The sequence below is a fragment of the Enhydra lutris genome, unplaced genomic scaffold (assembly GCF_002288905.1).
Source record: "Enhydra lutris kenyoni isolate GAN:26980312 unplaced genomic scaffold, ASM228890v2 scaffoldscaffold51, whole genome shotgun sequence".
Taxonomy (NCBI): domain Eukaryota; kingdom Metazoa; phylum Chordata; class Mammalia; order Carnivora; family Mustelidae; genus Enhydra; species Enhydra lutris.
In genome coordinates, this window is record NW_019154135.1 from 495,670 (window position 1) to 509,822 (window position 14,153).

General features: G+C 41.6%; 1 protein-coding gene across 2 annotated transcripts in view; it reads right to left on the reverse strand.

The window, feature by feature from the left end:
• Window positions 1-14,153, reverse strand: part of LOC111156994 (VPS41, HOPS complex subunit) — a 175,697-nt gene that overhangs the window by 60,190 nt on the left and 101,354 nt on the right. For both annotated transcript variants that reach the window (XM_022518194.1, XM_022518195.1), the window contains 3 exons: window positions 13,563-13,682; window positions 12,243-12,389; window positions 7,001-7,067 (listed from right to left, as the gene is read on the reverse strand). In XM_022518194.1, the coding sequence (XP_022373902.1) occupies window positions 7,001-7,067; window positions 12,243-12,389; window positions 13,563-13,682 (334 nt within the window). The remainder of the gene's footprint in view (window positions 1-7,000; window positions 7,068-12,242; window positions 12,390-13,562; window positions 13,683-14,153) is intronic.

The following is a 14,153-nucleotide window of genomic DNA, read 5'->3' on the forward strand; positions in this document are numbered from 1 at the left end:
AATAATGAATAACCATAATAATAATAATAGTAATAACACATGCTATGCAAAAATGGAAATAAAGCAAGATACAGTACAAGGCAGGTTAATTTATTTCCGGGGTAGGGATAAGGGTGAAAACAGCAATAATCATGACTATAAGCTCCCAAAGGGCAGGCATGGTGTTTATAACATAAGAGAAAACATTTCGTTTCATGTAAATTAAAAAATTTTCATTTAAAAAACATACTTACAATGTACTTTAAATTGTAAAGGACAAAAATCAAGATTCTAGGTCTGAATATAAAGACCATTCTCCAAATAATTCACAAGTAGATTATGTCACTATCAGTATATTCAGACCTATAAGTGATAATCAATATCTTTGATTACTTGCACCTGTATCATAGGTTTATAGATATATTTTATTGAAAAATGTAGCTATGAAATATGTTAATTTCTTCAGGATAATTCAATCAAAGCTTATTTATGCCTTTCCCCCAATTCTCATTCAGTTGACTTTATGGACAATGGTATTTTTGTCTTCTGATTGTTAAAAAAAGACAGCTATTAAAAGAAACGAGTTTTTCTCTCTCCTGGAGTAACCGAAAATGATAGTAATATTACTCACAGCTCCTATTTAAGGAATATTCCCCATTCAAGAGGCAATGCGTGCAATACTGTACACGCAGGATTTCAACCCTCTACTTCCTTCATGGCAGGGCACTGAAGCTCAGTGCGGTTAGGTAACTTGACTAAAGTCACCTGAGCGGAAGGCAGCACAAGCAGGCATCTGAAGTCTTCCTTTTCTCAGAGGGCGGTCGCACGGAGCTGCTCAGGTTAGAAGTGTGCTACAGGTAGCAGGATCGCAAGCTATGGCCTTGACCCACTCTCTGGGAGGTTCTGTGGCAGCAGCTGCTTTTGTTTTGGTCCTTGTTTTTCCTTTGTGGGTTTCAAAATGCCCATCAGATGGGACCTGGAGGAATCTGATGTCTTCACTGGAGCTAAATAAAATAATCTGCTATAGATCTGGGCCTCTAAGATTCTTAAGAGAGCAAACAAACAAGAGTTTCTCAAGCAAATATAAACAGGAATGAATATCTTTCACTTACGAGAAAGCACCCAGGCCCCTTTGTGATAGCACCTTCCTCTCCAGAGAATCCAACCCTTAAGTCACCAGATGCTAGTATTTCTTAACGGACTGGATATACTATCCACAGGATTTTCAGGAAGTTTGGACACTCTGTCAGCCTGACCACTGATCTAAGAAAATGCATTTGGAAACCACAACATGCCAACATCTTCAGGGCTGTGCTATGAAGCAGATGCATGACCATGTTTTACATCAGCAAACTATGGAGAGGACCTAACAGATAGGAATAAGAGAGAAGCGAAGGCCTATTAGGCAAGATAACAAACACGTGCAAGCCAGGAGCCAATAGTACACACAGGCAAAAACCATTTAAAGCAAGTTTAGTCTGCAGTTTAATTACATCTTTTCTAATTGATACTCAGCACACTACTGGGCTAAACGACAGAGCTAAGCTGATACGATCAGCTCATCCGCTCAACTTTCGCGCTCAGGAAGCAGCACGGATGAGCAGTGATTCAGCGAGTAGCTCACCACACACTGCTCACACGACAGAAAAGGTAATGGTGACGGACCTGCTGGGTCAAAAGGGTCAAACCAAGCAGTTATACTTTAAGTTGTAAATAGGCTATTGTCAAAAAAGAAACGACAAATGTTGGTGAGGATGTGGAGAAACTCGAACTCCCCCCACATGGCTGGTAGGAATGCAGTCTGGCATCGCACTATGAAAAACAGCATAAAGGGTCCACAAAAAAACTAAAAATACAACTATCACATGATCCAGCAGTCCTCCTTCTGGGTATTTATCCAAATAATTGAAATCAGGATCTTAAAATGACATTAGCATTCTCACGTTCACTGCAGCACTGTTCACAATAGCCCAGATGTAGAAAACAAGCTAGATACCCATCAACAGAGGAATGGGTGAAGGAAATGTGGACGCAGGCACTGGAACATTACTGAGTCTTAAAAATGGAGGAAAACTGCGCAACATGCAACAATATGGATGAACCCCGAGGACATTACACTAAATGAAACAAGCCAAAGACAAATACTGCATGATTCCATTTCTAACGTATTTAGAAAAGTCAAACTCATAGAGTCAAAGAGCAGAATGGTGGTTGCCAAGGGTGGAAGGAAGGGGAAAATGGGAAATTGCTGAGCGATGGGCCTAAGGTCTCAGGTAGGTAAGATGAATGAGATCTAGCGATCTGCCGTACGACAGTTTGCCCACAGTCAACAATAATGTATTGTACACTTACAAATTTAAGAGGGTAGATCTCAACTTAAGAGTTCTTCCCAGAATAAAATAAAACTTAAAAAACAATTTCGGAGACCAAAAACACCCCCAAAACTACCTTGATGCGTCAACTACAAGCACTAAAAAATAGCAAACGAGAGCGTTTCTTCTTTTTCAGACAATTGAAAGAATCACATCATAATCTGGACTTAGTTCTCTTTCCTTAGAAACCATTTTGTTAGCCACCCAAGGCAACTATAGTCTAGATATTCCTAGCAATTTGGAGGAAGAACAAGGAAGGGCTATCAGCCCTAGAATAAAACAGGGGGAACTAAAGTCTCTACTCTAAATGAGATACTTTGCTGAACCAAAATAAAGAAAAAACAACTCCATTTCATCTGGCTATCTGAAGAAAAGGTGAGCAGATAGGATTGCTGTCATATTAAAATGGGTGTTTGGATTCTAGACAATTTCTACCCTATGGTTTTTATCTGAATGCCCAGAGTAAGCCTCTATCCTTCTCATCAGTTCCTCTGGCTATAATGGAGGGCAGGTTCAGAGAGAGGAACGCATGGAAGAACATAGGACAGGGGTTGAGAGCAACACCTTTGAAACTCGGCCTATCCTGAGTTCAAATGCTGCCTTCTTTGCTTACGAATGGAATGATCTTGAGCAGGTTACCCGACGCTTCTGAACCGCAGCTTCTTCAGATAGAAGAATGGGATAAAATGGGATGACAGTCCCCTACTCATCTGGATCACTGTGAAGATCAAATGAAATTGTACTTGGCATGTGCTTGGTGGTCGTTTTCATAAAAGGAGCAAAACATATTTGTTACATCAGGTGTTTCAGATCTCTTGCCAATACTTGTTACTGAGAAAATTTATGAATTTAACACACAACAACAAACATTTGAGTCTCCCATACTGAGTGGGAGGAGTGGCTAGAGGAACAGAAATGTCATAAAGCAAGTACGATAAAATCTTCATTGCAGGACCTAGGGCTGAGTATGTGGGTGCTCACTATTTTTGTGAAGATTCTTCACCTGTCTGTATGTTTTCATTTTTTCATAATAAAATGTCAGGGAAAAAATTTAATGCTTAACAGAAGAACTAAGAGATAATAGAGTCAAACTGAATTATAACAGAACACCATTCAAAGCTAGATCCTTAAGCAAAAACACCGTGAAGGATGCCAGCAAGGTCCCAATTCCTGCTGAGCCTCAGGCTAGGGGATGAGCCACATGACTCGGGGCAGGACAACTGTCTCCTGCTGGAAGCTGCATGACTGGGTCAGCACAGCCCAACAGGTGGATGGTGAGACACGCTTAGATCCAGGAAAGACATTCACCTCACAGCTCGCCTCCACCACTACACAGATGTCTCATTTCCAGGTCACTGTTTTCCCAATCAATCAAGAGGCTAAAAATAGAACAATGTGCTAAATTCTAAGAGCCACAGCATATAATCAACTGAAGATATGAACACTGCTTAATTAAAGAGAAAAAGATGTCCCTTCCCCCTCCGCCCATTCTCTCTTCCTGGCTTCTGCCATTTTAAATAGATTCCCATATAGTTTTTTCCCTTTATTAGTTTTTTTTTAAATAAGCTTCCAAATGAAATCAAGACCGGGAAGTCGTTCATGAATTCCTTGCATGTAAGTCCTCTATCCCTCGGAGGAGATACCCAGAAAATGACCCACAAACACTGGCTTCATTTCTCCACACTAACTGCCCCATGAAGCCCTTGGAAGACTTTGGTGAAAGTCTTTGGACTCCTTGGGTGAAAGACTTTGGCCAAAGAGGGAGGGAGTCCTGTAATAACGCAAGAGACCCAAGTTCAATAAGTATGCCAGGCTTAGAACCATAACCTACTTTTAACGATGTAGTTTGGAAAAAGAAATGCCATCCAAAAAACCTTATGTACAGAGAATGTCTTCATGGGTTGGTGACTGCCCCGTAAGCTTAATCCTTATTATCGTTATTATTTTTCATTTATAAGAATCAACTAATATCCTATGGAGAGCGAAAGCTCTTGTGTTTTTCTCGAGATTCTGACTTATAAGTAAGAGTTATAAACATCTGGCTTCTAAGAAACGTACAGCCACCAACAGTTCTTTAACCTCAATGCCATTTTTACCTCATTTACTAAAGAACAGTGGCTCACACTGTTCAGGGCTAAAGCAAATTGTAATCCAGACCTCCTAATATTTCTCTTTCCCTCTATCCTCGTCAAGGACTCTTATCTAAACCACTTTGCCTCCCGCTGTGGAAATAGTTTATATTCTTAAAGGTTTGCTCTCAAGGGGGGGAAAAATGGTACTTAACCACTAACCATAGTAGTAAAACGCCAGTAATGTGATATTGCCAGCACCCACACATGGTCTATTTCACATAAATTGTAGGACATATGAACTATACTTTAATAACGTGATCCCAGGGCTCTGGGGCCACCACTGGGCCAGCTATTAGCAGTCACAGAACTGGACTGGAAGTCTGCACAGTGATAATCACTACCATGATTTAGTGAATGCCTACTGTATGCCAAGCACTGTGATAAAGGTGTTATTTCAGTTTCATTCTCCCAACCGACTGCAAAGGTAGATACTACCACCTCCACTTTATAGGTGGGGAAAGCCTGACTCAGGAAAGTGAAGCAAGTTCATCAAGGTCATACAGGAATTTGGCAAACTGCCTTGTGTCTCTAGAAGCTGGTGGTGGTTCTGCAGTTAGATCCTGTCCATTTCTAACGCCACTGTAGTAAGATCTGACACAGGGTATTTATATCCCTGAGCCCCCACGGTCACGGGGGCTGTGATGAGGGTAAAGTGAACCAATGCTCGTTAAAGCACACAGGGGAATGGCCCATGCCTCGTGTGTGAGCAATCAACATCAGCTAAGGAGGGGACACTTGCGACACTTTTATGTCTTCCTGGTAAGTCTTCCATCCTTAAAAACTCCCAGAGTTTAAAAATTTTTTCCCCCGCTCATCTGTATTTAAGAGATTGGAATACTTCTCTATCAGAACACTATGCCGGGAGGTGTTCAGAGGATTTTGCTGGGAGGCAGAAAAGAAGATAGACACTGAAGTAATGATCGTGACCTGGTAGTTTCCAGTCTTCTCTAGTCTTGTTCCTCAGTTCTTCTCAAACCATTATATCCTACATAGGCCTGTTCTGTCCATACTCTGAGCAATCCCAACTATGTACTTATTTCTCTTTCTAAGGCAAAAAATTATTAAAACCCTACCATCCACTTCCGTCTTCAAGTACAAAATACCCCAGACTGAAATGCTCTGACCATGAGCCACGGGAGTAATACACACCATTCTGGTTTTAGAATCACAGTCATGTGCAAATGATTTCGCTTCGCCTTGTTACAAGAACCCCTCAAAGTGATATTCCCCACCCATCATCCAAATAGGTAAATGAACGTCTCAGCTGACTTATGTGGCAAAAACTTCTCTGTCACACAACTTTGTCTCCTACTGCTTTGTTCTAAACAGTCCCCAAACAGCTTATACTATATCTGTTTAATTGGCAAAAGTCATTCTCCTCTCATCCTTTCTGTCTGAATCACTTTTACACTAAGTTATAAGACCAAGATGTAAAAAGTAGTGGTAGCTCATCTTTGGCATCCTTCTCCCGAATAGGTGTTTCCCTGAGTCACGGATCCCTTCAATACTCGGTATTACTTTGAACCTACATCGGGCCACGCCCCAGAGATACAAACAGTGAGCAAGAACAGACCCAGAGCGAGCTCTCGGGGAGCTTACAGTGTGGGGGAAGGGACCGACCTGCCCTGAACAACTGCACAATCACACCCATGCTTCACAGGGGACGGTCTGACCTCATTGTCAAGGTCCCGTGGGCTCTCCCAGTGAGCTTTCTCAAGCAATACTTGAGCTGAGGAATGATTAAGGGTCAAGGAAGTGCCAAGAGGCGAGAAGGGCCTTCTACAGAGACCCGAAGAGGGAGCATGGCTGGGTGAAAGGTGGCCAGTGTGGCTGCAGTGCAGACACCAAGGAGAAGCCTTGTCTCGGCCAACACTGTGGAGGCTGGGGAGGGCCAGCACAGACCCCTGTGCTCACGCCAAGAGTCTCCTTTCCGTGCCACAAACAACGGGAACAGGCTGAAGGGTGGGGACATGATCTGGTTTGTATGCTGACTGCAGTGGGGAGACCAGATCACTGTAATTCACAGTGGCAGGAGACAACCCAGTCAGGAGGCTGCTGCAGGGATCCACAGAAAAGATTACAGCAGTTGGGCCCAGACCAGTGATGATGAAAATTCGTATTCAGAGGGTACACGTGGACAGAACCAGGTGTCAGCTCCGTGTGATGAGCTGCGCGTGCACAAATGTTCTGAACTCCCAACCACAACCTGTGGGAAAGATGTTCCACCTCATCTTTTCTAGATGAGAGTGCATGGAGCAATTGTCCTAAGTGCAGGCAGGAAACAACAGAACCCGAACCCACAGTTACGTACCTTCAAAGCCAGCTACAAAAATACCATGTAAAAATTGGAAATACAGTTAGAAAAGAGGGACTCTACAGCAAAGTTTCAAAACTTAAAAGTTCTTGACCTGCTTCACTCAGGTCCCAAGTGATGAGCCCTGAAGACAAACATGATTTTGGGTTTCCCTTTACTAAAATGGATTCTCTTTGGACGTTCTTCACTCCTAGAAGGCTTACCTATTTCAACATAGCGACTTGGCAAGTCCCTCATTTCACTGGCATGCCGCTCCTTCACTGAGCAGATCTAGAAAATAAATTCACAGGTTATTTTACTCAGGTGATGGAAAACTCTTCGTAACATTTCATTCAATATATGATACTTTTGTTAAATTAGCCATGTAGCACTGAGAGGGAGTGCACATAATCTACTCAATGACTTAAATGATAGAAATTAATTTCAATGACATATAGCAGCCATTACTCATGTTCTCCAACATTATTCTTCAATAAAGTCTTATTCAAGGACAAAGAAAGAATGGAAACTGTAATATCGTTTTAACATGTATCCAGCGACCCATTCTCTGCAACTCTACTTAGGGACTACTTCTGTCATCATCCAAACAAAGCTCTGGTGGAAGCACATAACCAAAAGCCCAGTGGCTAATCTGTACAACATTCACATTAGGGCTTTTTTTTCTGACTACATACCCATCATTTATTTCACTCTTGCTAAGTAATACTTTGCATAAGTGGCATCAAGCTCTTCTCTCAAGTGTTTTTTTTTTCTTTTTTCTCTCAAGTGTTTTAAAATTTAAAAAAAAAAGTGTTTTAAAATCAGTGTATTATATACTTTAAATCAGGGTTAGGCAAACTACAGCCTGTCCTTGACTGGTCTTTTTATGACCTGTAAACTAGAAAGAGTTTTTTACATTTTGGAAGACTAGAAAAGGAAGGAAGACAGAAAAAGAAAAATATTCAGCAGAAACAGTAATAGCCCACAAAGTCTAAAATATTTACTACTTGCTACAGAAAAAGTTTGCCAACTTCTCTTTTAAGTTATATGGATACAGTTTGGATATATACGTGTGTGCATTTATCACATACACACACACACACACACACACACACACACACACACACACACACACCCCAAACAACACATGTGTATTAACCATGGTTATTTTAGTGTGACAAAACTATGGATAATTTGTTTTCTTTGTTATATTTTCTAAAATGAATATATTCTATTTTTTAATAAGACAACAAAAATTTACATAAATTCTGCCATCAAGGTAAGACAATCTGAAGTTAAATACTGATTCTATACAACTTTCATCAGGGATCAGGTTTTTTCCTTTTTCTTTAGGTAACTATAAAACAACACAATAAATACTACTACCCTAAATTTAGCTACAATATAGGAAATTCTAAAATACAGAAAAACCCAAAGAGAAAAAACAAACATTACCTACTGTCCCAGTACAAAGTGAATACATTAATAATCGTTTTTGTTTGGAAGCTCCTTTTTTTGGTTGTTTTTTGGAAGCTACTTTTATTAACCCAACAATTACCATACCATTATTGTTTTTTGTCTCCTGTCCATCTCAGACAGTGTCCTGTCCGCTTCCCCAATTTCCTTCTCCTTTTGTTAGACTTTTGATTCTTCTGTCCACACCTGCTAGGGAAACTACCGGTCTATCAGCCATGCCTCACAGTGCCCAAGGGACAACTGCCTTAATGTGCTGATAAAAGCACATGAGTAGCATCTCAAATGGTTTGAAGCAGAGTAACAGAAAGTAAATGAACAACATTAAGCAGCACTTTGAGCGACTACTGGGCACCAATCCTGAGCTTTGGGAGAAACAGACATAGCTTTTTCCTTAGAAAGAGTATGGGGCAGTGAGGAAGACACACAAAGAAGTCCTTTTACTCAAGTGGGAAGGGCAAGTACAGAAGTACAAAGCAGTGGTGTCTACCAGCAGAGGAGGAAGGCTACTTGGGAGAAGGGAACTCAGGCTGAGGCCGGACTGTTTCTCTGGTCCCGTGACAAGCTCTCTGAAGACTGGGACGCGTGGAAGTTCTGGCAGCTGGGCTCTCCTCTCCATCCCCCACCCCTCCCCAGTTCTGTGGTCTGAGCTCTATCCCACACCTGCCTCAGAAGAGCAGCAGCAGCTGCAGGTGGGGGAAGTGTGAAATACTGCCCTGAGCTCATGTCCTCCCTAAGAGCAGATCAATGATCTCAAGAGCCTTTATACTGATAGGCAGGTTCTCACCCATGAACGCTAATGTGTTTCATCCAGCAGTCTCCTCCACTTCTCCACTGACCTAACGGGCATCTCAAGTGGACCCACACAAAAACATCTCCTGACTTGCTCTCTTAATGTATTCAATCAGCAGTGTTACCCATGTCAGGAAAAAGCAGCTTCGGTTCCCAGCTTCTCAGGTTAAAAGAGTCACCATTTTCTTCTGTCTTCTTCTTACATCCCACATTGAACCATCAATAAATATGACAGGGTCTACCCTCAAAATACACCCAGAATCCAGTCATTCCCCACCAGCTCCAAGAGGCTGACCAACATGCCAGGATTTTTAGGGAGGTTACTGCAGTAGCCTCCTACCCTATCTCCCATCTTTATGGACCCTTCATTGTTTGGCTCTATGCAAAATCCAAATTTGATTGTTTAAGTCTGCTGCTCAAAACCCCTGTGCTGGCTTCCCACCTCACTCAAATTAAAAGCTCAAATTGGGGAGCGCCTGGGTGGCTCAGTTGGTTAGGTGACTGCTTTCGGCTTGGGTTATGAACCCGGAGTCCCAGGATAGAGTCCTGCCTTGGGCTCCCAGCTCGTTGGGGAGTCTGCTTCTCCCTCTGACCTTCACCCCTCATATGCTCTCTCTCACCGTCTCTCTCTCAAATAAATAAATAAAATCTTAAAAAAAAAAAAAAAGCCAAAATTGGCACCAAGGCCAGTGAGCCCCTCCACAATGCACCCCCTCCCACCCTCCTCCTCCCCCCTCAGGACTTCTAGCTCTCTCTTCCACACCTGCTCCATCCGCGCTGGTGATAACGGCTATATACTCCACAAAGACACGCCAATCACACTGCTGCCTCAAGGATCTTGCCCTGGCCGCTACCCTTGCCAACATCCCTCTGGCACAGATCTCCCTCCAGATCTCTGCCAAAGCACACGTACCTTATGACAGATGTCTTCCCTTGATCGCTCTCAGGCACCCACCCCTGGCCCTTTCCCCATTTCCCTCTTTAACTACCCTCCTTGCTATTTACCTACATCAACGTGGCATATTCACTTGCTTGTCCGTCTTGCCCCACTGGAACACCGCGGGAACTCGGTAAGTGGTTGCTGGCCGAGTGAATGAATGAATGAACGGCTATATGAATGAATGAACTCTGCTATACCCTGTGGCTGTCTCCCCAGTAAGGCTGCTCTCTGAGAGGAAAGATTATGTCCTTTCTTCTCTTCCCTCAGCAGAACACGGGGATTCTCAACTGAGAAGAAGTACCCAATGTACTACTAACTAAGTCCGAAGAAGAGGAATCCCCAATAAATAAAAAGAAACATTTGACATGAAAAAATTTTCACACATGAGTTGGATCATAATATGGGCACAGTGAAAGCATATTAGTTTCCCACAGCTGCTCTAATAGATTACCACAAACTTGGCGGTTTAAAATAATGGAGATTTATCCTTTCCAACTTTTGAAGGCTAGAAGTCTAAAACCAGTTTCACGGGGCCCAAATCAAGGTGTTGGCAGGGCTGTACTAGAGAATCTGTCTGCGACATGCCACCTCCGGCTTCCGGTGGCTGCCAGCACAGCCTTAGCTGCGCGTGATGCTCCAGTCTCGGCCTCTCTGCTCACGCTGCCTTCCCCTTTCCTGTGGCATCTTTAAGAATACTTGGGAGTGCATTTAGGGCCAACCCAGATAATGCAGGACAATCTTCCCATCTCAAGATCCTTCATTAATTGTATTTTGTGCCATATAAAGAAACATTTATGGGCCGTGGGATTAGGATGTGCTATCTTTGTGGGCCACTATTCAGCTTAAGAAAGAAGGCATTTCCGGTAGCATTCAATAAACTTCTGTGTCCCTAAAGCTTAATTTTCCTTGTCTTTCACCAAAAGAAAAGAAAATCACAACTTTAAACAACAACAAAAAGCCACTTGGTCCATTTAAGGAAATTTAAGAAAGTATCAAGAACCATTTATTGGATGAGTAACCACACAAATGGGATAAGGAGACTAGAGAATCACTTTTCACTTTTTTTTTTTTTACCCCAGACTATTGGGCATGCCTTCCCTTCTGCTATCCTAAATATGAATCAGGTTATGTTCACTTGACACATGAAAACAATTAAAGAAAGGAGAACTAAAATCATAGCAACCTAAGGGCCAGGAGGACCTTACCTCAAGTTAACAATGCTAGTTTTGGTTAGTAAGCAGCACCGCATTAATAATTTTTGAGCGTTCCTTTTCCGGAAAAGAGTACATTTTAAATAACCATGTCTCTTTCAAGACTATTCTAGAATTTTGCGGCAAAATAATGACAACTGAGGTTTATGAAGCACTTACAACATGTCAGATTATGCTAAGCTCTTTGTAGGCATTACTTCACTCAATTCTCCCCAGAGCTCAGGACATGAGAACAATCCATACTCCCATTTGTGGATGAGGAGAGTCAGGCTTATTAGGCTCACACAGGAAGTACGTGTCAGACCTGTCTGACTCTAAAGCCTGGCTGTGCCACCAGACTGTCGCTGGGATACGGTCTTGTACCACTCTTAGCGATTTTTTGGTTTATTTTGTTTAGATTAAGCTATATATTTTTAAAGGGAAGTCAACAACTTTGGGTTCTGAAATACCTAATACAAGACAAACACTGGTACACGAAAAATAAATGTGAGTGAGCTTTGGGTCCTCTTTTGTAGAATGGCGGAATTTCATTTACCCAGGCACACAAGGAGCAGAAGGCCGCATGCCACAAAACAGCCCCTAATCTTATCAATAATAAGTCTGGGCCTCTGCTCCATCCAACTATGACCAAGCAAGTGGGATGATTCAGTTTTAACACTCTCTTCCCACGATCATCAACTCTAATGAAGAAACTAAGGGGAATGGAGAGAACAATAAAGAATGGGAAACCTGACAAACGACGAAAACAACCACACAAGTTCCATAAATAGCTAAGGTCGACCAGGCGGGGGAGATTTAAAGATCACAGGTGGCAGCAAGGAAGAGCTCACAGTGTGTTTTGCACACAAAAGGGAAAGAAAGACCGTATCTCCAAATTTCTGCATATGAAAGGATTTCAGCATAAATATCACACAACGTGAATATTCAGGGGTAAATATTTTGCTTCCTAAAAGCCACTCAAGACCTCATACTCCTTCGGACCCTCCTCAGTGGATCTTTTAACAACATGGACTTATTATCAAGACAAGCAAACCATCGCAAGCAAACCACCTTGACCGAAGTCCCCCAGCCAATAATCAGCGTCAAGCTGTCCTTCCAGCAGAGGCTGCACGGATACATATCTGGGCGAAGACTTATGTCATCCCGGGGCACATTGGTGATTCTCTGCTTGGAGGTGATGTCAAAAATCTTCACACCCTGAAAAATACAAGAGCATTAAGTATCCTCTACTCGGAGAAGGAAAGGAGAGGAAAACTTATTAACAGCCCCTGCACACACCACCAATAACCAGCACCAGGAAATATTGACAGTGTTTATTGAGCACCGCTGGGAGCCATGCGAAAGAAAATGCTCCACTCCACACAAACCCTGTGAGGACCCACAACAAAAGAAAACCTCTACCCTTCTTTGGGGACAAAAGAGATTTTATTAATAGATGGCATCAGGGGCTCAAACACAACACAAATGGGAAATGGGACAGATATCCACCACCGCATTTCCAAAATGACGGACAAGTAACATTTCTAATTGTATTGTTCCACTAAAAAAAAAAAAAAGGAGTTTTTTTTTTTTTTTTTTTTTTTTTTTTTTTAGAAAAGCTTTGAATCTGACAAACCACTATGTGTGAAGAAAACTATAACTGACATTTTAAAACACTGAAATGGAAACATCAAGCAAGCAGCTAACTAAAAATAAACCAAGAGGCCACAGGTTTGTTTACTCTTAACTGTGACTTGGGAGAAGTTTAAGAAAAGTCCTGAATAGCAAGGTGGGTTCTGGGAGAGTTCTACCATTAAAACTGAATAGGACAAATTTACTAAATTATACCTTGAAATTTTAAAGGATAAGCCAGATGTCAAAAATTAATTTTTTTAAAGTTTCTACTCAGCCTTTCTCCTATTGAGTAAACTTTAAATAGAGTGCAACACCAAAAATTACAATCTACTTTTTAAAAGGCAGGCCTCTTTTTCACCTGTGATTATATGGGGAGTAAAATGAAATCAGCAATATCCTGTACTTGTTCCACAGCAACATACTTGCCCTTGGCTAATAGGCAAATGGTATTTTCAATACCGCATTCCCAATGCAACCCTTCAATTATTAAGATGCCTTTTCATTTTCTTGGCTATTCTCCATGCCTCGGGTTTCTTACTCCAAGATAAAGTCCAGAATATGTTGGGAATTACTCTATTATGAAAGCCGAAAGCAATCTAATCTCTTTAACCTTCCAGGTATGAGAGCAGTTGCCACTTGTATGTCTTAGAAAAGACCACTGCAGCCAGTGGCTTCTTTCCCTTTGTCACAGGTCTCCCAATGTGTCCACTTTTCTGGCTCTGAAGAAGGATCAGGAAGATGAAGATGTGATTTTACCATATTATTGGCCCAAGCAATCAGGTGGCCTCTCCACTTCACACTCCTTATGTTCCCTTCTCCTTCGTGCAGAACAGAAGACTTCCATCTGCTCATCCAAGATCGTTCGAAGAGCAGCAACTAGGGACAAATACAAAGGATGTTTAGAAACTGAGAAGCATATATTAGGTTTCTTACCTTTTTTTTTTGTTTTTTTTTTTTTGGCTGGTCTTCGGAATGTTGAAGTTACTACAAAGTCAAGCCACAAGATGGCACCAAAATACCAAAATTCATGGAGAAAAATTCGTCAGTCAAGATTTGTGTCACAGAAAGTTCTTTAAATGATTGCCCAGAAATTAATTTATTTTGTAACTGGGGAAATCAAAACTTTGTAATTTTTTTCCTTGAAGAAGCCGGTTTTTCATTTAACCCGAGAAAAATAATTTTACAATGATGTTTGAACAGTAATTCATGTCATAAAATAAGATAAACTTACTTTAGGATTAAACTTTTTTTTAAAAAGTTCATAGTTAGCCACGGTCTTTATTTTAAAAGGAAGAATCTATTAAAAAAAAAAAATCTGCTGGGGAGGATGGTACCTGGCTGGCTCAG